This window comes from Lonchura striata, chromosome W (assembly GCF_050655825.1).
Source record: "Lonchura striata isolate lonStrDom1 chromosome W, ASM5065582v1, whole genome shotgun sequence".
Lineage (NCBI taxonomy): Eukaryota > Metazoa > Chordata > Aves > Passeriformes > Estrildidae > Lonchura > Lonchura striata.
In genome coordinates this window covers 6,300,681-6,325,329 of record NC_140743.1, presented here as the reverse complement: position 1 = coordinate 6,325,329, position 24,649 = coordinate 6,300,681, and the positions used below count along the sequence as shown (strand labels likewise).

At 43.4% G+C, this 24,649-nt stretch overlaps 2 protein-coding genes across 2 annotated transcripts in view; one reads left to right on the top strand and one right to left on the bottom strand.

Moving 5' to 3' along the window:
- Positions 1–24,649, top strand: part of LOC146763004 (transcription factor RFX3-like) — a 293,397-nt gene that overhangs the window by 211,086 nt on the left and 57,662 nt on the right. Inside the window, exons 8-11 of the mRNA XM_085571343.1 lie at positions 8,278–8,399; positions 12,536–12,648; positions 13,378–13,493; positions 13,986–14,140. Of these exons, the coding sequence (XP_085427469.1) occupies positions 8,278–8,399; positions 12,536–12,648; positions 13,378–13,493; positions 13,986–14,140 (506 nt within the window). The remainder of the gene's footprint in view (positions 1–8,277; positions 8,400–12,535; positions 12,649–13,377; positions 13,494–13,985; positions 14,141–24,649) is intronic.
- Positions 22,776–24,195, bottom strand: LOC146763005 (uncharacterized). The gene is given in 2 exon segments (XM_085571293.1): positions 22,776–24,129; positions 24,132–24,195. Coding segments are annotated over 2 exon segments (1,383 nt in total). The 3' UTR covers positions 22,776–22,810.

Sequence of the window (24,649 nt, the reverse complement as noted above, 5' to 3'; positions counted from 1 at the left end):
CCCACAGACAAAACCACCATCCCCAAACTGTTCTGGCATGGTTCATTTGTCCATGGGCTGCAGTCTTTTAAGGCTAGGCTGCTTAAGTTTGGAAGCAAGGGCTTTCTCTGTCTCTGGAAACAGGGGCCCTCTCTCTCTATTCGGGTCTCCCACTAGACCACAGCTCTCTCTAACATCCACCCATTCTGGCATGAGTACTTTTCCCACAGGCTGCAAGTGGACCTCTGCATCCCCTGTGGACTTCATATATTACAAGGGGACAGCTTGTTTTACCATAATCCTCACCATGGCCTGCAGAGGAATCTCAGCTAAGAAGCTTGAAACACCTCCTCCCCCTCTTTCTTTTCTATTGACTTTGGTGCTGCCATGTTGTTTTCCCTCACATATCCTGAATTCCTCCTCTTCTCTGACTAGAATAAAAACTTCTGCTTGTAGGTACCATTGTCAACAAGTTCCACCAATTCAAAGATTCTTGCAAGATCCCACAGTACCAAGAAGTTGATATTGTATAGGTTCCGTGTCAGGGAATCACTTGTCATGCTTCTGTTGCTGGCCAGGCAGCCCTGCTGCCATTGTGTGGGCAGTGGCAGCTGCCACGGTGCTGACAGTATTTAACACTTCTCTTCATGTGGGGCACAGGGAAGGGGACGCCATCACCATCACTCCTGCCCTTTTTGCCTGCAACGTGGTTGGCTAGGGGCAGCCAAGCAGGCAAGGTTGGCTGTGAGCCACTCTGGGGATGGCAGCAGCTGCAGCAGCAGCTGTGGCACCTCCTCACCCCTGGGGAAAAAACTGCATGTGTGCTGTTTTGATTTTCTTCTTAAATATGTCATCACAGAGGCATTACCAACCTCTCTAATTGAGCCAGCAGCATGTTTATCTTCAGAGCCATTAGAGATTGGCTCTGTCAGACATGGTGGGAGCTTCTAGCAGCTTCTCACAGAAGCTACCAGTGTGCCCTGCCCCCGCCCCGACAGCAAAAAAACAGGCCATGCCAAATCAACACAATTGTATATCACATGCTCTATGTTATTGTATAGTTAAATATATGTCTAGAATGACCAGAACGTTGGATGCTTGCTTCTTATGGGAACTTTCTGATAAACTAAAATCTAAATAGCTACATAGAACATTTCTATTATCTGTTGAATAAGATCAAAATGGGAATATGCTCACATCTGACTCAACTACTTCTTAAGAGGAGCATTTTCAGAGTGAAATTTGTTGATGTTTCTAAAGTTAAAACAAAGCTTTACAATCTGCAATTTCAGACTTGAGCAACAGTTCACATGCATTGCTTTCTGCATTGAGGTTTGTCTAGTTTTCTTCTGGCTACAAAGCTACTTCAGAAGAACAAAGGTTCCAAGTTCTTATCACAAAGAGCTATGGCAGAATTAATTTTCAATTGTGTTGAAGATGGCAGGCAGAATCTTCAGCCTGTCAGTGTGATGGTTTTAACATCTGACCACCCTAAACAGAATTCCTATTTGTATCTTTGTCCTTTTTATCCTTTATAAATTTTTTGTGATTTAAATGATGAATAGACTAGACTAGAGGACTAGACTAGAATAGAATAGAATATATCAGTTGGAAGGAACTTTCAACAATCATCTAGTCCAACTGCCTGACTACTTCAGGGCTGAACAAAAGTTAAAGCATATTATTAAAGGCAATGTTCAAATGCATCTTGAACAGTGACAGGCTTGAGGCATTGACCACCTCTGTAGGAAACCTGTTCCAGTGTTTGAGTACCCTCTCAGTAAAGAAATGCTTCTTAATATCAAGTCTGAACCTCCTCTGCTTCAGCTTCTTAGTTTAAATAGCCTTCTCAGACTTTCTGAGCTCATGAGAGATTTGTTACATGTTAAAATTATTTAAATTACTTTGTCTTCATACAAATGAATCTCCCTTCTTTAGGTGACTAAACCTTATTTTTGAGCTATTTAATTCTTGGGAAGACAAGTCATTTGGAAAATGAAATATTGTGTTTCTGTTTAGTGTAAATGAGCTTTAGATGTTAGTGGTATAGTTTTAAACCAAATTCCACAAGAAATTGGTAGTTGTGCTGTGATATCTGCTTTATGAATTTTATATGTTGCCAATTGTCCCAGATTGGCCAATTGCCCCAGATTGCAAGGCAAGATGTATTCCATTTGCCATCTGTATGGCAGTTGTCTTCTGTTAAGTGGGAAGTTTTCCTTACCACTTTCACAACCAGTTCTCCCTCTGGGGAGACATCTGCTGATAATGGGCTATTGAATGTCACTGTATGACTGATAAGAACTATAACATCCCACTGTGAGATGCTCTGCCCAGAGGGAGGAGCCAAGCATTCCTAACTGGATGTAATCTGGGATTTGGGACACCAGACTCAGGCTTTTCTGCTGGATTTCCAGGAGGATTGCAGCCATTCCAATTTGGACTGCTACCAACATGCTGACCAAAAAGGGTGTCGGGTTGTATTCTGACTCTCTCAGTGGTTTTTCTTTTGTATTATTGCATGTATTTTGTTTTCTTTTTCATTTTTCCTAATAAATCGTATTTCTGACTTGGAGTCTCTCACTGGTTTTCTTTCAAACCAGAACATAATTTTTGGCACCCAACATGGGGCTGCAAGGTACTGAGAAAAGTGAGAATTACAATTTTGTATTGTAGAAGGTACTTATTCACTATGATGCTTAACATGCTTACATGGGTCTTATACCTAGCTCTCTATATTTTCCTGCACATGCGGAATTATCTGGTAATTTTAATGCTCATGTGTAGTCCAGGGTATGGTATGAGAATTGCTTTATTGGTCTATTATGTCTATTGCATTAGAACCTCCAAGGCAATAAACATGATTTGGAATATGTACTCAATTCTGTTTGCTTGTCCTAATCTAGGCTGCTATGTCTGGGGCCTTGACAATTGCACCCAGCCTCTGGGGGGAGGGGTAAAGAATTATTTTTTTCCAACCTTTCAGGCTTGACCAGCAGTTTTTGAAAATGTTGAGTTCCCTCTGGATGCCAAGGACAGCATAATGTTGTTGTTAGTTCTGCTTTGTCTTCTCTGCACAATCTGCAACATGCTTAGAAACAAAACACTACATAGTGTGGTGCAGCAAAACATACATAGTGTGATGCAGCGTCTTCTTGAGGAAGAGGAAAAGACAAGCAAAGTAACAGCATCCGTGTCCGCACAGAATGCCACAGAGGAAGAAAGAATCAAGTGCAAAACAACAGCATCCATGTCTACGCAGACTGTCATAGAGGAAGGAACCCAAAGCTACATCAGCATCTCTACACAAACCATCACCGAACCAGAGCAGCCTGAACCAGTAGCAGTTGCTGCCATTCAGAAGAAGAAATCAAAGGGCAAATCAGTCCACATAGCGACTGACGAGGACGCGGCAGGACCTTCGCATCCAGCAGAAGAGACACAGCCAGAAATCATTACTCGCTCTCTATCCCTGGGTGAGCTGCGTGACCTGCGGAAAGAATTAATCTGCCAGATGAACGAGTCCACCCTAACCTGGCTGCTCTGCATCTGGGATGCTGCAGCCAATGACTGCATTCTGGATAGAAGTGAGGCAAGGCAACTGAGATCGCTGTCCCGGGATGTGGTCATTGACCAGGGGATCGGGAGAACCCAAGAAACCCTCAGCCTCTGGTGGCGATTGCTGACAAGTGTGAGGGACAGATATTTTTGTAAAGAACACCTCCAGGTGCACCAAGGAAAATGGGGCACAACGGAACAAGGTATTCAATGCCTGAGGGAATTGGCTGTGCTGGAGATAATTTTCTCAGAAAACAACAGATTCCTAAGAGTCCAGATTGTGTCCAGTGAACATCGCAAATGTGGTTGAGATTTGCACGGCTTGGACCAGAGATGTACTCCCATTACCTGGAAACACTGCAATGGAGGGAAGGTGAGGACAGGGTGGGCACCTTGGTCAATAAACGAAGAATATATGAGGACACTGTCACCGCCCCGTTTTGTACCCATGTCTCATCCTTGAAAACAAGGTTGGCTGAGCAAGTCCAGAGCTTGATTGAAGAGAGTCATCAGAAACTAAAAAAGGATCTTAAGGAGGAAGTCTACCACATCTCAACAGAACCAACAAGACTCTCTGCCATTAAGAGCTGGCATTCCCCAGCCAAGGAGAGAGGATACACTCCATGAGGTAACCTCTGTTTTTTTCTTCAGGAGAATGGAGAAGACATGAGGAAGTGGGATGCAAAACCCACCTCCTCCTTAGCAGCCCGAGTATGTGAAAGTGAAAAGAGGAACACCTAACACAGGAAGCTCATCTAGAGTCAATGCTGCCCCAGTCTCTCACACACAGAATTCTAGACAATATAGGAATGATGATATAACAGATCCTCTTGAAGGAACCTCAGGAACCTATTTACAGGAAGAGAGCAATGTATACCATGACCAGGAATAGAGGGGCCCTGCCTCTAGCCAGGTAGAGGACAGGGACAATAGGATCTACTGGACTGTGTGGATTGGATGGCCTGGCACATCTGACCCACAAAAATATACAGCTTTGGTTGACACCGGTGCCCAATGTACCCTGATGCCATCAAGGTATGTAGGAGCAGAATCCATTTCTATTTTGGGGGTAACAGGAGGATCCCAGCACCTGACTGTATTGGAGACCGAAGTGAGGTTAACCAGGAATGTGTGGCAGAAACACCCCATCGTGACTGGCCCAGAGGCCCCATTCATCCTCGGCATAGACTATCTCAGAAATGGATATTTCAAACACCCAAAACGAAATCGTTGGGCTTTTGGGATAGCTGCTGTAGAGACAGAAGACATCAGAAAACTGAATACCTTACCTGGTCTCTCAGATGACCCCTCTGCAGTGGGACTGCTGAGAGTTGAAGAACAACAGGTACCAATTGCCACAGCAACAGTACACCGTCAGCAATATCATACCAACAGACTCTCTGTGATCCCCATCCATGAGATTATTTGTAAACTAGAGAGCCAAGGGGTGGTCAGCAAGGCTTGTTCACCTTTTAACAGCCCTATATGGCCAGTGTGTAAGTCCAGTGGAGAATGGAGACTGACAGTGGATTACCGTGGCCTGAATGAGGTCACACCGCCACTGAGCACTGCCGTGCCAGACATTTTGGAGCTTCAGTACGAGCTGGAGTCCAAGGCAGCAAAGTGTTACACGACCATTGATATTGCTAACGCCTTCTTCTCCATTCCTTTGGCAGCAGAATGCAGACCTCAGCTTGCCTTCACCTGTAAGGGAGTGCAGTACACCTGGAACCAACTTCCCCAGGGGTGGAAGCACAGTTCCACCATCTGCCGTGGACTGATCCAGACCACACTGGAAATGAGCGAGGCTCCAGTACATCTACAGTATATCGATGACATCATTGTATGGGGGAGCACAGTAGGGGAAGTCTTTGAAAAAGGAGAGAAGATATCCAGATTCTGCTGAAAGCTGTTTTTGCCATTAAGCAAAGCAAGGTTAAGGGACCAGCTCAAGAAATTCAATTTCTAGGAGTCAAGTGGCAAGATGGATGTCGTCAGATCCCAACAGAAATAATCCACAAGATCATCGCTATATCTCCACCTACCAACAAGGAGACACAAGCTTTCCTAGGTGCCATAGGCTTTTGGAGAATGCACATTCCCAAGTACAGCCAGATTGTGAGCCCTCTCTACCTGGTCACCCACAAGAAGAATGATTTTCACTGGGGCCCTGAGCAACAGCAAGCTTTCACCCAGATCAAGAAGGAAATTGCTCATGCGGTAGCCCTTGGCCCAGTCAGGATGGGACCAGAGGTGAATAACGTGCTCTGCTCTGCAGCCGGGAAACATGGTCTGTCCTGGAGCCTTTGGAAGAAGGTGCCTGGGGAGACTCAGGCTCAACCACTGGGATTCTGGAGCCAGAGATACAAAGGCTCTGAGGCAAACCACACTCCCACAGAGAAGGAAATCTTTGCCACCTATGTAGGTGTTCAAGCTGCCTCAGAACTAATTGGCACTGAAACACAGCTGCTTCTGGTCCCCTGGCTACCAATGCTGGGGTGGATGTTTAAAGGAAAGGTTCCTTCCACACATCATGCCACCGACACCACATGGAGTAAATGGATTGCCCTCATCACCCAGCATGCCCATATTGGAAATCTGAATTGCCCTGGGATTCTGGAAATTATAACAAACTGGCCTGAAGGGGAGACTTTTGGATTATCTTCTGTAGAATAGGAGCAAGTCGCATGTGCTGAGGAAGCCCCACCATATAATGAGCTACCGGAGAATGAAAGACGATATGCCCTTTTCACTGATGGTTCCTGCTGAATTGTAGGCACTAACCGGAAATGCAAAGCTGCAGTATGGAGCCCCCACATGATGAGTTGCACAAGCTACCCAGGGACAAGGTGGATCGAGTCAGGTTGCAGAGCTTAAAGCCATCCAGCTGGCTTTGGATATTGCCGAATGAGAGAAGTGGCCAAGGGTCTATCTCTACACTGACTCATGGATGGTAGCTAATGCTCTCTGGGGATGGCTGGGTCACTGGAAAAAGGCCAACTGGCAACGCAGAGGGAAACCCATCTGGGCTGCTGAGATTTGGCAGGACATTGCCACCCGAGTAGAGAGGCTGACCATGAAGTTTCGACACGTGGATTCACACATACCCATGAGTCGGGTTAATGAAAAACATTACAACAACGAGCCGGTGGACCGAGCTGCCAAGGTGAAATTATCACAGGTGGATCTAGACTGGCAGCATAAGGGAGAATTATTCCTAGCTCATTTGGCCCATGATGCCTCTGGTCATCAGGGGAGAGACGCAACATACCAATGGGACCGTGACCGAGGGGTGGACCTTACTATGGACAACATCTCACAGGTCACCCACAACTGCAAGACCTGCGCTGAAATCAAACAGGCCAAGCGGGTAAAACCTCTGTGGTACGGTGGGTGATGGTTGAAGTACAGGTATGGGGAAACTTGGTAAATTGACTACATCACGCTTCCCCAAACCTGCCAAGGCAAGCACTACGTACTGACCATGGTGGAAGCAACCACAGGATGGTTGGAAACCTACCCTATGCCTCATGCTACTGTCTGGAACACCATATTAGTCTTAGAAAAGCAAGTCCTGTGGAGACATGGCACCCCTAAAAGAACTGAGTCAGACAACAGAACCCATTTCATGAACCACTTTACCAACACCTGGGCCAGAAAGCATGGCATTGAGTGGATATATCATATCCCCTATCATGCTCCAGCTTCCGGGAAAGTTGAACAATGTAATGGGCTACTTAAGACTACCCTGAAGGCACTTGCTGGGGGAACCTTCAGGAATTGGGAATTGGACTTGGCAAAAGCCACCTGGATGGTCAACACCCGAGGGTCCATCAGTCGAGCTGGTCCTGCCCAATATGAACCCTTGTACACAGTGGATGGAGATAAAGTCCCTGTTGTACACATGAAAGGTATTTTAAGAAAGACTGTTTGGATTAATCCCACCTCAGGCAAAGACAAACCCATCCGTGGGATTGTTTTTGCTCAAGGACCTGGTTACACATGTTGGGTAATGCAGAAGGACGGGGAAACCCGTTGTGTACCACAGGGAAACCTAGTCTTAAGTGAGAACTATATGTAAGGTTTCATTGCGATACAGATAGAAATAGAATAAGGGGTAGATAATGTCCCAGATTGCAAGGCAAAATGTATTCCATTTGCTATCTGTATGGCAGTTGTCTTCTGTTAAGTGGGAAATTTTCCTTATCTCTTTCACAACCAATCCTCCCCCTGGGGATACATCTGCTGATAATGGGCTATTGAATGTCACTGTATGACTGATAAGAACTATAACATCCCACTGTGAGATGCTCTGCCCAGAGAGAGGAGCCAAGCATTCCTAACTGGATGTAATCTGGGATTTGGGACACCAGACTCAGGCTTTTCTGCTGGATTTCCAGGAGGATTGCAGCCATTCCAATTTGGACTGCTACCAACATGCTGACCAAAAAGGGTGTCGGGTTGTATTCTGACTCTCTCAGTGGTTTTTCTTTTGTATTATTGCATGTATTTTGTTTTCTTTTTCATTTTTCCTAATAAATCGTATTTCTGACTTGGAGTCTCTCACTGGTTTTGTTTTCAAACCAGAACACCAATGTTCTACATTTCCTTGCTACAATTATTCTGATGTTGCTTTTTTCCTTTTGTGTGAACTAGCAAAACTGTATATTGAGACTCAGAAATCTGTCACTTACAAAAAAGTGATCCTAAAGAATGATTTTGTATTTGATAATTTTTTAGGTACAAGCCTGTGCAGAAAGTGGATGGAGTTCCAGATGGTTTCACAGGAAGTGGTCAACAGGCAGGCACATCTGCTGAACAAACTATAATTGCCCAAAGTCAACATCATCAACAGTTTTTAGGTATGAAAAGATGTTATACTGTCGTCTCACTGATAATAGAACAAAAAGATACTCATAGGAGCTATATGTTCTTTATTGCAAGACTTCTGCAATATTTCATATTCATCATGCAGATATAAAAAATGTGCAAAATCTATTTGCACTGTAGATGTAAAATATATTGCAATGCAAGTGTCATGAAGACTCTGAGGCAAACTGCTCTGGCAGATGTACTCTGGAGTCAAGGATCATGCCAAGGGACTGTGGAGAGAGTTCCTGAAGTGGCAAGACCTCAAAATTAGCACTGAGAGGTGCCTCAGCACCCCACCTTCCCCTCCTAGTATTAAGCACTGAAGCTCTGACTCAGAGGCAGCTCTGACTCAGTGTGGGTGAGGTCAGGAGTGATGAGGTCCACTCCCCACCCTGTAACACCCCAGACACTTAATGTACAGGGCTAAAATGAGGTTCCTTTGCTGCAAGGGAGAAATACCAACCAGATATTCTCAAGAGGTAAAAATCCTACAAAGGTTTACTGGCAAAAAATAGAAAATCAAGGAATTTTGGCAAAAGATTCAGTACAACATAAAACACTTATCACGACATCGTCTCAGCCCATTCAACTTGGCAACCTTTAAACCCATTTGATGTTATGTTCCATGAGAAGAAAGTTAGAAGAAGAAGAAAGGGAGAAAGGATAGATATAACAAAAGTGTCATATAGCTACCTCCTCCTGTGTTCCAGCAATGTAACAGATAGAAAACTCCAAGATGAAGGTAGGGTTAAAGAACAACATGCTTGCCTTGTGCTCAGCCTTCTTAAACCCTTGGCCCTTTGTGGGCCTTCCTCCCAGGTGGGAGTTCCAGTTGCTCGGCCACTCAGGGACTGGGTTAAGCAACACTGGGGGGCTGCCTCCAGTGTGCTATGATTGACAGAGACTGCAGGGCTGGGGGGTATGGGGGTCAGGTCACCACCTCACCAGAGCAAGGCTGGACTCACCTCCTACTACACACATTCCAAGCATCCCAAAATGTCTCCAGACATTGATCTTTCCAGTCTGACACACCTCTACAAAAGCATCTCCTAGGGCACAAAGTAGGTAAACAGGGTGGGATGTGGCAGTTCAGGAAGGTAGAATGCAGTCACCTACCAGCTCAAGAGGAGAGCTCAGTTGGTGGTCATTACCTTCTCAGAAGGAGCTCAGCTATGGTATCCACTTGGAGGGGAGCTATGTCCTCTGGCCTTGTCAGAAAGGATGTGGTGACACAGGCAGAGCTGCCATGAAAACATGCAGCCATCTAGGTCTTGGGCTACAGGGAATGCCAGAGCCTGTCACTGGTACTGGATGGTAGTAGAGACAACAGCTGTGTGAGATGTGGTGAAGTGGATTGTCTGCTTAGCCCAGGGGCAGATCTAAGAGAGGAGGTAGAAAAGAAGTATCAGGGACTCTGAATGGTTGAGCCACTCTACCATTCCTGAGGCAAATGCACTAGCTGGCCACATCACAAGAAGAAAAGGATCCCTTACACTCTCACTACCAGGCAGAAGGAGGGGACCTAAGAGATGGGAGGGAATGGAAACAGGTGTCTACTCAAGGCAGCAGGCAAATACCCTCCTGGCCTACCTCACCTTCCCAGCTGAAATACAATAAGTTTGAGGCTCTAGAACTTGAAGACCAGGCACAGAATCATCAATGTTGGAAGAGACCTCCAAGATCATCTAGTCCAACCATCATCCCAGCACCCCCCATAATCACCCTTAAACCATATCCCCAAGGGACACATCCAGATGCCTCTTGAACACAAATACAACATGGGCACACTACAATATGGACAAAGGTCCATCCAGGTTGGAGGAGTTGCCTAGGGTGAGTAAGTTTACTCCCTGCATCACAACTGCCTCAGTCAAGAAAAAAAGATCAATTGTCATTGGTGACTCCTTTTTGAGAAGAACTTATATACTGACTGGAACGAACCCATAGGGAAGTCTGGTGCCTCCCTGAGGCCTGGGTAAGAGACATTGCCAAGAAACTTTCTAGCCTGGAGCAGCCCTCTAATTATTATCCATTACTGTTTTTTTTCAGGTGGTCAACAATGGAGTCCAAAAAAATAAGTCTGAGGACAATAGAGAGAGGCCCCAGGGCTTTGGGATGACTGGTTGAAGGATCTGGAGCAAATAGTTTTCTCCTCTATTCTGCCAGTTGCAGGGAATGATGGAGGTAGAAACAGGAAAATCATGCAGATGAATACCTGGTGTTAAGCCTGGTGTCTGGTGTCACCAGCAGAATTTGTTTTTTTTTTTTTTTTTGGATCACGGATTATTTTACATGACACTGAGCCTGCTGGCAACAGCTGGGTTATACCTGTCTCAAAGGGGGAAAAGGATCCTTATTAGTTAGCAGGGCTCACTGAGAGAGCTTTAAACTAGATTTGAAGGGAATAAAATCAGTAACACTGGAGGTAAGCCTGGGGGTGGCACACCACTGTCAGATGGTGTGCTAATGAGGTCCTTCAGTCTGTAGTCTCGATAGAGGTAGGAGGTGGAAATCCATGCAGTAGCAAGGATGCATGGGTTATTGATGTGCTAGAAACCACAGAAGCAGCTGAGAATGGTCAAGCAGAAATTAGAGCTTCTCCCCCGGAAAAGATAATGGATCAATAACACAAGTGTATTACATCAGTGCATTCAGCATGGACAACAAACAGGAGGAACTGGAAGCCATGGTGCAGCAGGAAAACTATGACATAGTTGCCATCACAGAGACATGATGGAACAAGTTACACAACTGATGCAGATGGTTTTTCAGGTCCCTTCCAACCCAAACTATTCTGTGATTCTATAACCTGATCTTCTTCTATGACAAGGTGACCTACCTAGTGGATAAAGTAAAGGGTGTGGATATTGTCCACCTAAACCTCAGTAAAACCTTTGACACTGAGTCCCACAGCATTCCCAGAGGAACGGGCTGTTCATGGCTTGGATGGATAGATTGTTTGCTGGGTAAAATACTGACTGGATAGCCAGGCCCAAAGAGTGGTGATGAATTAAGTTAAATCCAGTTGGTGGCTGGTCACAATTGGTATTTCCCCGGGCTCAGTATTGAGGCCAGTCCTGTTTAATATCTTTAGCAGTGATCTGGATGAGGGGATTGAATGTGCCTCTGTAACTGCAGATGACCCCAAATTGGCCAGAGGTGTTGATCTGCTGGAGAGTAGGAAGGTTCTGCAGAGGGATCTGGACAGGCTGGATTGATCGGCTGAGACCAATGACATGAGGTTCAACAAGGTGAAGTGTTGGGTCCTGTATTTGGGTCACAACAACCCCATGCAATGCTAGAGGCTGGGGGAAGAGTGGCTGGAAAGCACTGGAAAAGGATCTGGGGGTGCTGGTCAACAGCCAGCTGAACTTTAGATGGCAGTGTCTCTGGGTGGCCAAGAAGGCCAATGGCATCCTGGCTTTTACATTTGCTAATGTAAAAATGCTTATTAAATGTGTTATTGCAGTAATTTTACACTTTGTTTTGAATTCATATATTGGGGATTTTGAAGCATCTCGTCTTTTGGCACAACCTTGCTCTTACCAAAATCATTGGGAACCTTAGGCTATAGTTAGTAGGTTTTTGAATTTTCCTTTCCATTGTTCCCCTAGTTGACAGTGCATTTTTTCACCCCATACCAGTATATCTGTTGGAAACACTTATGAGAAATAGTAAAAACACATGTTGGCTAAAGTTGAAAGGCTTTTAAATGTCAAGTAAATGTATGCTGCTGAGTCTACTAAACCCTAACATGCATGTCAATGCAAAAGCTCTGGTTGATCAAAATAAAATTATTATATTGTATTAATCTCTTATATACTGACATGAATATTCTGAAAATTAGTCTTGTCTTTTTTATATACAGATAGAATATGTACATGTAATAATTTTTATCTGCTACCTCTTAAGAATAATTTAACATATTTTGTTTTAAAAATAGCTAGCTGGTTTGCTCACAATTTTATTGCAACTTTAAAACATATTAAGTATGAAAGACATTCCTCTTTGGGAATTATGACCTTATAGACTTTATTTCTTTACATCATTCTTAAATGTTTTCTGATCAAACTGTAATTGGCATCATCTGCAATATCTTTCTTCTGTTATGTTGTCATGGAAACAGATGCATCTCGAGTACTTCCAGAGTTTGGAGAAGTTGAAATATCTTCTCTGCCAGATGGTACTACCCTTGAGGACATAAAATCACTACAAAGTCTTTATCGAGAACACTGTGAGGTAAGAAAAGTGTCTTTTTCACAGAAATCATTCTTTGAAAATTCATGTCTTCTAGTGAGAATCAGTACAACACAAAACAGATTACAGCCAGCCTACTTGTATCTTATATGATCCTCAAGTATTTTGCTTATTCAGAAAGGACATTTGCAAAAAGACTCCTGAAATTTCTCTCTTAACAGGAAAAAATTTAACATGTAATAGAATACCAATACTGGAATGTAATAATGTGTAGCTTTTGAGAATTTTAGATAAAACAAACTTTTGATAATGTATATTCAGAATAACCAATTTTTTCTTCAAGTTTTAAAGAAGCAGGTTGCTTAAGAACTTAAGGCCACATTTTATATTGAATAACGTGTTTTAAAATTATTGTTGAAGATTCTTTAAAGCATGTAATGAAGTAATAAAATTAATGAATTAAGTTTCCTTTGTGTTTTCAATAGTGTTAAAAATTCAGTTTAAGTGAATTCATGTGATATATGTGCTTAGGCTCTTTTTTGGAGGGTTGATCTTAGTCACTTGACCTGATCTTAGTTTCTGATTACACTAGTCCAGACAGCTAGAAAATTTTTTGCTACAAAGTTATTAAAAAGTATATTATATGTTTATTTATCAGCATACATTTTAATGTTTTTTTCTGCAAAATGACCAGGGGCAGCTATACCCCTTGAAAGAATTGTGGGGAGAATGACTTAGAAGACTATCTGCACTGATTTTCTATTTCTTTAGGCAATAGTGGATGTTATTGTGAATCTTCAGTTTAGCCTGATCGAAAAATTGTGGCAAACTTTCTGGCGCTATTCTCCCTCTGCTCCAGCTGACGATGCAGCTGTTATTGAACTGAGGTCAGTAAATGTATCTTTGCTTACTGTTCACCATCATGATATAACAGCAGGAGTCAAATCAACAGAAGACTTAGTTTTACATATAGGCTAAGAACCTTTTCTGATATCAATAGTTTTTCAGGTTAAATTTGTGTTGTCTGCTATTTGATATATAGGGTGTTGGTATATGTCAAACTGCAGCCTTGAAATGATTGTATGCATCTTCTATTTTTTCCTTTGGATTACTAAATTCAATGCATCTTTTAACAATATGTTGTCTGATCTGTTTAAATTGCAAGGACCATTTTTATCATATCTCTGCATTATTTATGGTCTGGAGCAGAACTTTGGAGGCCATTTTTCCCCCCAGTTTCATATTATGAAGTTAGAGTTTCAATTGAATGTAGCAGAGACATCTATAAAATTTTAATTAAATAATCTATTTCAAAATGCATTGTACTTTTATTATCCGTATGCAAATACATTTCCATTTGTTACATTTATTCACAACAGCAATCTGAGTGAAATAGAAAGTCGACTTCCAAAAGGAAAACTAATTACTCTGTGCAAAAATGAGTCTATTCTGAAATGGATGGGGAACTGTGACCATGTGATGTACCAGGCTTTGGTGGAGATTCTCATTCCTGACGTCCTTAGACCTATTCCTAGTAAGTTAAACACAGATAACATTTCATAAGACTGTCTTTTGTTTTGTTTTATGTGGTGAAATTTTTGTGCCTCAGGAAACTTTTGGAAATGATTTTGAAGGATCTAAATGCGCTCTGTGTGTGTGTGTGTGTGTGTGTGTGTGTGTGTGATCTTTCCTTAACTCTGTTGACTAGAAAGGTGCACTGGAGTTGATGTAAGCATTGTATTTAAAGAAAAGCAGAGTTGATATTTCATTGTATTTAGGAAAGTCTATAGAATTTTAAAGAATATATTTTATTATGAATTATGCCTTTTTTAACTGCAAATTCTAAGTTTATATTAAAGATAAAAATGGCTTTTTTTTAATATATACTAGTTCTAGTCTAACTGACAGCTGTGAATGCACTATGGCCCTGAGTCCAATAATGACAAGACAGTCTTTTTGTTGACTTCAGTAGGCTTTAGTTTAAGACATATATATAATAAGTTCTAGTTGTTAAAAAAAGTAAAATGTATAAGCTTTGTAATTTTGTTTTTGGATAGTTTAACATTAATGTATTATCAGCGGCTGCTAAAACCTTATCAGTTTTGATACCTATTTAACCAACATAATGCTATCAAACATCTTAAGACTTGTTTATTGTTCCAGTCTATTATAGTTTATTTTTGATTTCCAGTATGAAGGACTCATCGATTGATTTTAATATTATGGCAAACTGACCATTATTGGGAATGAAGCATTCTTTTATAGCATCCATGGTACTTTTTTATGGCTCCTTTTGGTAGTAAATGATTTTTAAATTGTTTTCCAGGAAGGATAGATTCTTTCTAAAAACATTTATTGCATGTTCTGTGTCTTGTGTTAAATCTTGAAAAGTAATTATAATTACATGTATATATATATATATATATATATATATATATATATATATATATATATATAAAATATCTAATATATGATATTAAAAGAAATTATAAAAGAAATATTAGGAACCAACAGGGAGACACCTGTCAAATGCCACAAAAGAATTGTGTTCCTCTAAAATGGTGACAAGGTTGATAGGTCCACTGAAGTGCCTCTATAGCAATGCATGCAGGATGGATAACAGACAGGAAAAGATGGAAGCCTTTTTGCACCTGGAAAGGTATGATTTAATACCATCACTGAAACAATGCAATCAATGGCTATAAACTGTTCAGAAAGCACAGGCAAGGAAGAAGGGGTGGAGGGGTTGCCCTCTGTGTAAAAAAACTTGACTGGAGAGAGCTGTCTTTGAAAACAAGTGCTGAATGGGTTGAGGCCTTTTGGGTAAAAATAAGGGAAAAGCCAACAAAGGAAACCTCGTGGTTGGTGTTTCTTACAGGCTGCCCAATCAAGGGGAGCCTGTTGATGAAGTAAGTGTTCTTACTTCAGCTACAGGAAGCATCACACTCACAGGCTCTGATCCTCCTGGAGGACCACCCTGACACTGGTAATCTCTCCTCCCACATCTTTCAAGACCCTGAAATTCAAGGTAGGGACTGGGAGAAAGAAGTCACTCCCATCATGGGAGAAGATCAGGTTTATGACCACCTGAGGAACCTGAGCGTACATCAGTCCATGGGATGACAGGAGGAGCTGGAAGCCATTGTGCAGCAGGAAAACTATGGCATAGTTACCATCACAGAAACATGGTGGGATGACTCACATGACTGGAGTGCTGCAATGGATGGCTATAAACTCTTCAGAAGGGACAGGCAAGGAGGGAGAGATGGTAAGGTAGCCCTGTATGTTAGGGACTGACTCAACTGTCTGGAGCTTAATGATGGTGTCTATAGGGTTGAGTGTTTACTCAAGAATCAGGGGCAAGGCCAACAGGACAGATATGGTGTTATAGACCACTCAACCAGGATGAAGAGGCCGATGAAATATTCTATAAACAGCTGGAAGAAGTCTTAATAATCACTAGCCCTTATTCTTGTGGGAGACCAATTTATCAGATGTCTGCTGAAAATACCACACAGCCTGTTTAGGAGACTGGTTGAAAGAGTCCTTTGGGAGGCAGTCCGGAAGGTCTAACAAGTCCAGGAAGACTGGACATTCTTCAAGAATGAAATTCTAAAGGTGCAAGAGCAGGCTGTCCCCACGTGTTGAAAGATGAACCTGTGGGGAAGATGACCAGCCTGGCTGAACAGAGAACTTTGGCTGGAACTCGGGGAAAATAAAGGAGAGTTTATGAACTTTGGAAGGAGGGACAGGAAACTCAGGAGGACTACAAAGATGTCATGAGTTTATGTGGGGAGAATATGAGCCAGCAGTGTGCCTGGTTGACCAAGAAGGCCAAAGACATCCTAGCTTGTGTCAGAAATAGTGGGGCCAGTAGGACCAGGGAAGTGATTGCTCCCCTGTATTTGGCACTGGTGAGGCTGTACCTCATATTGTGTTCACTTCTGGGCCCCTCACTTCAAGAAAGATATTTAGGTGCTGGACCGTGTCCAAAAAGAGGCAACAAAGCTGGTCAAGGGTCTGGAGCACAAGTCTTATGAGGAGTGGCTGAGGGAGCTGGAGTGTGGGGAAAAGGAGGCTCAGAGGAGACCTTATGTCTCTTTACAACTACCTGAAAGGAGCTTGCAGCAAGGTGGGGGGGTCTCTACTCCCTAGTAACAAGTGATAAGACAAGAGGAAATGGCCTCATGATGCACCAGGAGAGGTTTAGAGTAGATATTAGGAAAAATTTCTTCACTGAAAGGGTTGTCAAGCATTAGAGTCACCATCCCTGGAGGTATTTAAAAGACGTAGCTGTGGCACTTAGGAACATGGTTCAATGGTGGACTTGGCAGTGTTAGGTTAATGGTTGGACTCAACGATCTTAGAGGTCATTTGCAACATAAATAGTTCTATGATTCCATGACGTAGCAAGATGCATGCCAGGGTCCTGAAAGAACTGATGTAGTTCACAAGCCATTCTCCATTACATTTAAGAAGTCATGGCAGTCAGACTGTATCACCAGTGACTGGAAAAAGGGAAACATTGCACCCATTTTTAAAAAGTGTAAAAACAAGGATTCTGGGAACTACGGACCAGTTGAGTTGGCCTCACCTGTTTCCTGTAAGATCATGGAGCATGCAAAGGAAACTTCCCAGTCTTACCATTCAGGAGTCTGTGGCAGTCACACTCCAAACGTCAGAGACTTTAACTTCTGGGACCAAAGCTTCTTCTCAGCGGTGGCTCCAGTGAGCTGAAGGGAGCCCCTGCACACCCCACTCACATGCAGTCAGACCAGGTTTCCTTACCAGTTTGACCCCAGATTTCCCATAGCAATCTCAGATGTCTCATTCTATAAAGTAATTTATTCACTGTGCAGCAACACAGCCTGAGCTTATTCCTCCAAGGAGTCTCGTGTATGGTCAGACTGGGTAGTTTCCTTAACAGAACAGATCCTCCTGGAAGCTACATCGATGAAAGGGGGGACATTAGACACAGCTAATATGGCTTTGCCAAGGACAAATCGTGTCTGACTAATCTAGTGGCCTTGTTCAATGGAGTGACTGCATCAGTGGAAAAGGGAAGAGCTACAGATGTCATCTACCTGGACTTATGTAAGGCTTTTGATACAGTCCCCCAAAATATTCTGACCACTTAGATGGTATTGTGGTTTAACCCCAGCTGGCAAATAAGTACCACACAGATGCTCTCTCCCCCACTAGCTGCATGGGAAATCAGAAAAAAGTAAAACTTGTGGGTTGAGATAAGAACAATTTAAAAATTGAAACAAATTAAAATATAATAATACTAATATTGTTAATGATGATAGTAACAATAATAATAATTGTAATGAAGAGACAGAAAAAAATAAAACCCAAGAAATACAAGTGCTCTCCACCTGCTGACTGATGTCCAGCTTGTCCCTGAGCAGTGATTGATCACTTCCAGCTAACTCCCCCCAGTTTATATCCTGGGCATGATGTTCTATGGAGTGTAATATCCATTTGGCCAGTTCAGGTCTCCTGTCCCTGTCATGCTCCCTCCCAGCTTTTTGTGCACCTCACTAGCAGACCATGAGATACTGAAAAGTTTTTGACTTAGGGTAAGCTCTACTTGGGAAAAACCAAAACATCTGTGTGTTATAAATATTATTACAGAATCACAGAATCATTTAGGTTGGAAAATACCTCTAAGATTGAGTCCAACATTTAACTAATCACCACCTTGTCAACTACACCATAGCACTAAGTGTCACATCCAGTTTTTTTTTAAAACCTCCAGGGATGGTGACTCCATCACTTCCCTGGGCAGTCCATTCCAATGTTTACCAACCTTTTCTGTGAATAAATTACTCCTGATGTCCAGCCTAAACCTCCCCTGGTACAGCTTGAGTCTGTCCTCTCATCCTGTCGCTAGTTGCCTGGGAGTAGAGGCCAAGCTCCACCTCACCAAAACCTCCTTTCAGGTAGTTGTAGAGAGTGATAAGATTACCCGTGAGCCTCCTTTTCTCCAGGCTAAACAACCCCTACTCCCTCAGCCACTCCTCATATGACTTACTCTCTAGATCCTTCACCAGCTTCCTTGTCCTTCTATGGACTTGCTCCAGAACCTCAGTGTCCTTCCTGTAGTGAGGGGTCCAGAACTGGACACTACTTGAGGTGTGGCCTCACCAGTGCCCAGTAGAGAGGGACAATTACTTCCCTGGTCCTGCTGACCGTTCAGGACCTGGCACTTGGCCTTGCTGAACCTCATACATTTCACCTCAGTCCATCAATTTAGCTTGTCCAGACCCCTCTTTGTAGGCGTGATCTACTCCAAAACATTCCACCTTGGGTGGATCCCATCAAGTCCCATAGACTTGTGTATGTCTAATTGATGTAGCAGGTAGTACTATATTTGCTAGGTGGAATGAGTCCCACAACTGGAATGCTGGGATGGCTGGGATGTAGGGCTACAGGCTGTTTAGGAGGGATAGGCAGGGCAGGTGAGATGGACATGTGGCACTATATGTAAGGAAGAGGTTTGATTATACAGCCCTTACAGTTGTCAGTGATGTGGTGGAGAGCCTCTGAGTGAGGCTTAAGGGGATGGAAAACAAAGGAGATATTATAGTGAGTGTTTATTACTGATCACCCAGCCAGGATGTAAGCAGTGATGAGTTCTTCTGTAAGCAATTAAGAGAAATCTCTGGATCAGTAGCCCACATCCCTATGATAGATTCCAACTTCCCAGACCTCAACTGGGAATATCATCCTGCTGTGACGAGCAGGCCTTGGGAAGCCTTGAAGTTTGTGGGGGGTAATTTCTTGTCACAAGTACTCTGTGAGCCAACTAGAAAAGATGCTCTCCTAGACTTGTTTGTGACTAGAGAAGGACTCCTGGAAAATGTGATGGTTGGTGGATGTCTTTCCTACAGTGATCAACAGTTGGACTCAATGATCTTAATGATTCTATGATCATGGAATGTTTGAGTTTAAAATTTTCAGTGTAGTGAGAAAAAAAACAGCAGAGTTGTTACACTGGACTTTAAGAAAGCAAACGACGCTATTAAGGGAGATATGTAGCAGAGTACCCTCAGAATCTTCTTTGAGGGCTTAGGGACCCACAAGTTCGGATCAGTTTTAAAAGGTATTTAAAAGACATATAGATGTGGTGCTTAGGGACATGGTTATTTGCTTTCTTCTAGTCCTCATGAACTTTCCCTGATCACCATGACCATTCAAAGATAATTGAGAGTGGCCACACAGTGAAATCAGCCAGCTCGCTCAGCACTCATGGGTGCATCTGATCAGGGCCATGGACTTATGCCTCTCCAATTTTTTAAATGTTTTCCTAACTGGGTCGTCCTCTATTGAGGAAAATTTCTCCTTGATGCAGACTTTTCCTCTGGTCTCAGAGGCTTCAGATTCCTGAAGGTAGTCCTTACCAGTAAAGACTCAAGTGTAGAAGGCATCCTGTACCTCAGACTTTGTCATTAGGTTCCCTGCCCCCATTCAGCACCATGCCCACATTTTCTCTGGTCTTCATTTTTTTTTGCTGATGTACCTGTAGAAACCCTTAATGTTGCTCTTCAGTTTCAACTCCAGGTGGACTTTGGTTTTCTTAACCACATTTCTGCATACTTGGACAGTGTCTCTGCATTCCTCCTGGGTCACTTGCCCCTTTTTGCAGCTCCTGTGTGCTTCCTTTTCATGTTTGAGTTTAGTCGTGAGCTCCTTGTTCATCCCTGCAGACCTGTCACCTTTGCTTGATTTTCTGCTCATTGTGACGGACTATTCTTGAGCTTGAAGGAGGTGATCTTTGAATATCAAACAGGTCTCCTAGATCCAGAATGCTCTCCAGGACTATCTCCCATGGGATTCTTCCAAGCAGGCCTGTGCACAGGCCAAAGTCTGCTCTCCTGAAATTTGGAGTTGTTATCCTGCCATTTGCCTTTTTCCATCCTCTCAGTATACTCAACTCCACCATCTCATGGTTAATGCAGCTCAGACTCCCTCCAAGCTTAATATCACCAACAGTTTGTAGGAATTGTAAGAAAAAGTTCCCTTGTTTGTAAGAATTTGGTCCAGCAGTGTCTCCTTTTCATCTCTGTTTTCCCAATTACAAGCTCTCTTTTCCATAACACTCTGCTTGCCAACTCATTCCAGTACTCCTTCACTTGACTGTGGGTCATCATCTCCATCCCCTGTTATTTCTAGTTTAAAGTTCTCCTCACCAGGTTGGCCAGCCTGTTGGTAAAGATGGATTTGCCCCACTTGGTCAGGTGGATCCCATCGCTAACAGTCTTCAATCTTTAAAGAAGGGTCCCAATAGTCATAAAATACAAATGCTGATTGTCATTGACAGATGTCATGGTTTAACACTGGCACAATGGGAGTGGCCCCATGAAAATGCAACCTCTCAATTGAATGCTGTGAAATACGATCGAGAACAGAGCAAAGCAGGCCTAAGCTTAATAACAAAGGAAAAAAAAAAACTTTATTAAACTACTACTACTATACTACTATAAAAAAAAAAAAAAAGAAAAACACACACGAAATCCAAAATTAAAAGCTTTCAAAACATTCCTCCTCCCACCACCCAACTCAAACAAACCCCAGTGAGACACAACTTGGACACTTAATCAAGTATTCACCCTTCAGTATAATAATACTAAGTCTATCAGGGGAGAGAGGAGTCTCCATTGCACCATAGACCCCCAGGAAACACAAATGACACCTCTTGTGTTTCCATGTAACACATGGCACCGCCTGGAAAGAATATGCCACTCTCCTCTCCATGTCACAGTGCTCTCACCACTATGCATGTACAGACCGCTCATAGGGCTCCTTTAAGGATGCTTTGACAAGGAACAACAGGAACAACAGTCCAGTGTCTCATTTTGGGACCACAGTCCGTCCGTCCCCCCCCCCCCCCATTTTCCCCTGGGGCCAAGGGTCCAAGAACAGAGATCTTCTCTGAGGACAGAGGCCATCATCACACCCTCCTCAGCTTTTCTCTGTTCACTCTATTCTTGTACTGGTAGTTGCTGAAGCAAGTCTTTTGGCTCACCATGCATCCCCCTAAAATGCAGTCTCTTGGAGGAGAAATTGTTTCAGTCTATGGCTAACAAGAAAAGTCCAGCCAAAAGCCACTCCATCATCTCCCCCCACCTTCTTTCCCTAACATTTCAGGTCCCAGGCTGTCTCTCTTTCCTTCAAATTGAGGAGGAGTAATATTTCACAAAGCCTTCATTTCCCAGGAAAGGGTTAAAAGTCATAGACACCCTGGATGGCTGAAATCTCAGCCCAGGACTCAGTCTCCTGCCTCCCACGCTGGGCACCTTCCCCCCCCCCCCCTTCTCCTCCTCTGCTGACAAACTTCCAGGTGTCTGCAGGCTCTCTATCTCTTTCCCTCTAGGTTGGGGGTGGGGGGGAACAAAGACATCTCAGACGTTCTCCACTGTTCCGTCCGCAGGAGCTGTCCCAGCTCGGTTCCAGTCCCTTCACCCCCTGGCCTACCTCCACAGGCCACGTGGCTCCCCTCCCCCACCCCACTCGCTGCTGGGCAGGGGAGGTCAGCACTCTCCAATGACCCAAACCAAAAAGAGATAGTTCTCCTGGGAATTCTGCTTTTAACCCTTCTGTGTTCTCAGAGGTGTGTCCACCCTCAATTGGTCACTCCAAGTGTCAGTATCCAAACCTGACCCCTTGCGAGAACCCCAGGTTTATTTTGGGGTCTCATGTGGTGGTAAAGTCTCTCCTCCACCCCGTGCATCCAAAGAAAAACTCCGCAGCCTTTTGATGTTCGGTATCAAGGCAGTTTATTGCTAGTTATCTAACAGATTGTCTTAGCGGGCTGCGGCCCTTTGGTCAGCGGCCCAGGCAGAGGCACACTCTCCTGACACCCTGTCTGCTGTCTTCTTCTTCTGTCTCCCCGCCCAGGGCTGCTGCTATCTTTTATAAGATATATTATGTACTACATGTTTACAGTTATTCCCCAATACCTACTACCTATATTACCAAGTGCTTTTCTACTCTAAACCAATCTGTGAGTGCCAACATCACCAAGAACATGGAGGCAAGGAAGAAGAAGGAGGAAGAACAGGATCTGCCCACTTTCCTCCATCTTAGAACTTCTGACCCCCATGTACAAAATAACAACCCCCCTGTACAGGTGCTAAAACCCCCATGTACAATACTAAAAAAAATCCCCTCTGCTTTGTAGCTACTTTTACTATACTATCTAACCCTTTGTGACTGCTTGTTCCACCTTCAAAGTTGGTAATTCATTCCATGGCTCAAACTCAAAATCACAGCTGTTTCCAGCTGCCTGCCATGATCTAAAATGCTTCTGACCAAGGCCTGGAACCTCTAAAAATGTCTGAGAGACATTTTGAGTTCCCACATCTCCCCTCCCTGTTTGAACTAAAAACACCTGCTTTGCCACTTTGTTCAAGGCCCTTTGAATGCACACGAAAATGCATGGCATAACAAGCAGAAGAACTACAAGCCCTATAAGAATGTAAAATATTATTTTTAAAATTTCTTTCCACAATGGTGAGAGATCAAAAAAGTTAAAGAAATCATCCCACCAGTATCCTGCTACCTTTTTCAACTTGGTGATACTACTTTCTATCTCTTTTATATTTTCATGAATAGATTTTGAATGATCTGACAAGTTCATGCAGCACATCCCCTCAAATTCTTCACATGCATGCCCATGTGACAGCAGCAAATAATCAATTGCCGCCCTGTTTTGTAACACTGCTTGTCTTGCACTGCTGATGTCTGTTAACATGTCACTCAGTGCAGATGAAATGGCACAACTGTGTTTGCTCAGCCAACAGGCTATATGGTCTGATTGTGTCAAGGCCACCCCCGATGCTGTTTGGGGTGAGAAAATTGCTACTGCAATTCTCTGAGCCTTGTCCCAGGTAAAAACATCATAATCACAATTTGGACTATATTGTTCGAGGGATCTTTTTTCCCTGCGTGTCTGCTCCTTTAAATTTTTCAAATCAGGTGTTATCAATGAGAGTTCCCCAATGCTGCACGGACCGCCCTTGACTTTTGCAGGGATAGCAGGCCAAACTCTGTCCCCGCAAATCAAAAACACTCCCTTCGGTAAAGTGGCTGGGTGTTGAAGGGATGGTTTGCTCATCATTTTGATGTAATTGCACCAGGATGACGCTTTTCTATAAAAAGGCTGATTTGGAGTGACATCTATTGTATGATTATCTGTCTTTGCCACTCCCGATGGATTAAATTTGATGCAGTATTTCATTTTTGTTGACCCAAAAATATCTAACTCTGGGGGTTCCAAGTGAGCCACAGGAAGATATTGCGTCCAAACATGCCACCCTTCCACAGGATCTGAAAAAGTTTTCAAAACCTTTGGAGGGATACTTTTTGGAATTGGCCACTCCTTCACTGGCATACCTACTAAACATGTTGAAAACGGTTTCTCCGGTTTTGAATGAGTCAGACAAATACTGTCCAGACCCGCTGCCTTTGCCAAAGTTTCCCACACATTTTCCCTTGGTTGTTTCATGGGAAAGTCCCATTGCCCAAGGCAACAGGCAAGAGAATGAAGCACATGAACACTGCCTGTCTGAACCCCATGTCCATGTCCCCAACCTCTTGTGAGAAACCCTGCAATACAGCAATACTCAAACAACACTTAATTTCCCCAAAAAAACCCCAAGTCTCTGGGTAATCAATCGTTGTCTGACGAGGCGTCTGCAGTGTCGTTGTCTGCCTCCGTCTGTGTGCTCGCTTCTCTGCCTCTTGGGTCCACGTCCACCTGCGTCTGCACCCGATAAGGTTTCACATGCCTCGCCGACACCCACTTTGGTCCTCGTTCTATAGAAACACAAACGAAACCCTTGCCCCAAGTTATTAATGTAAATGGGCCTTCGATTTGTCCTGACTCTGGGTTTCTGATCAAAAGTAAAGGATTTTCCCTTAACTTTGCTTGTGCACTATTTGTAAAATGCCTGACAATTGGTGGTATGGGCTCTGAGAAAGAACCATTTAGAAAATTCAACACATACAGAGTTTTGTTCAGCCGCATATACAGTGT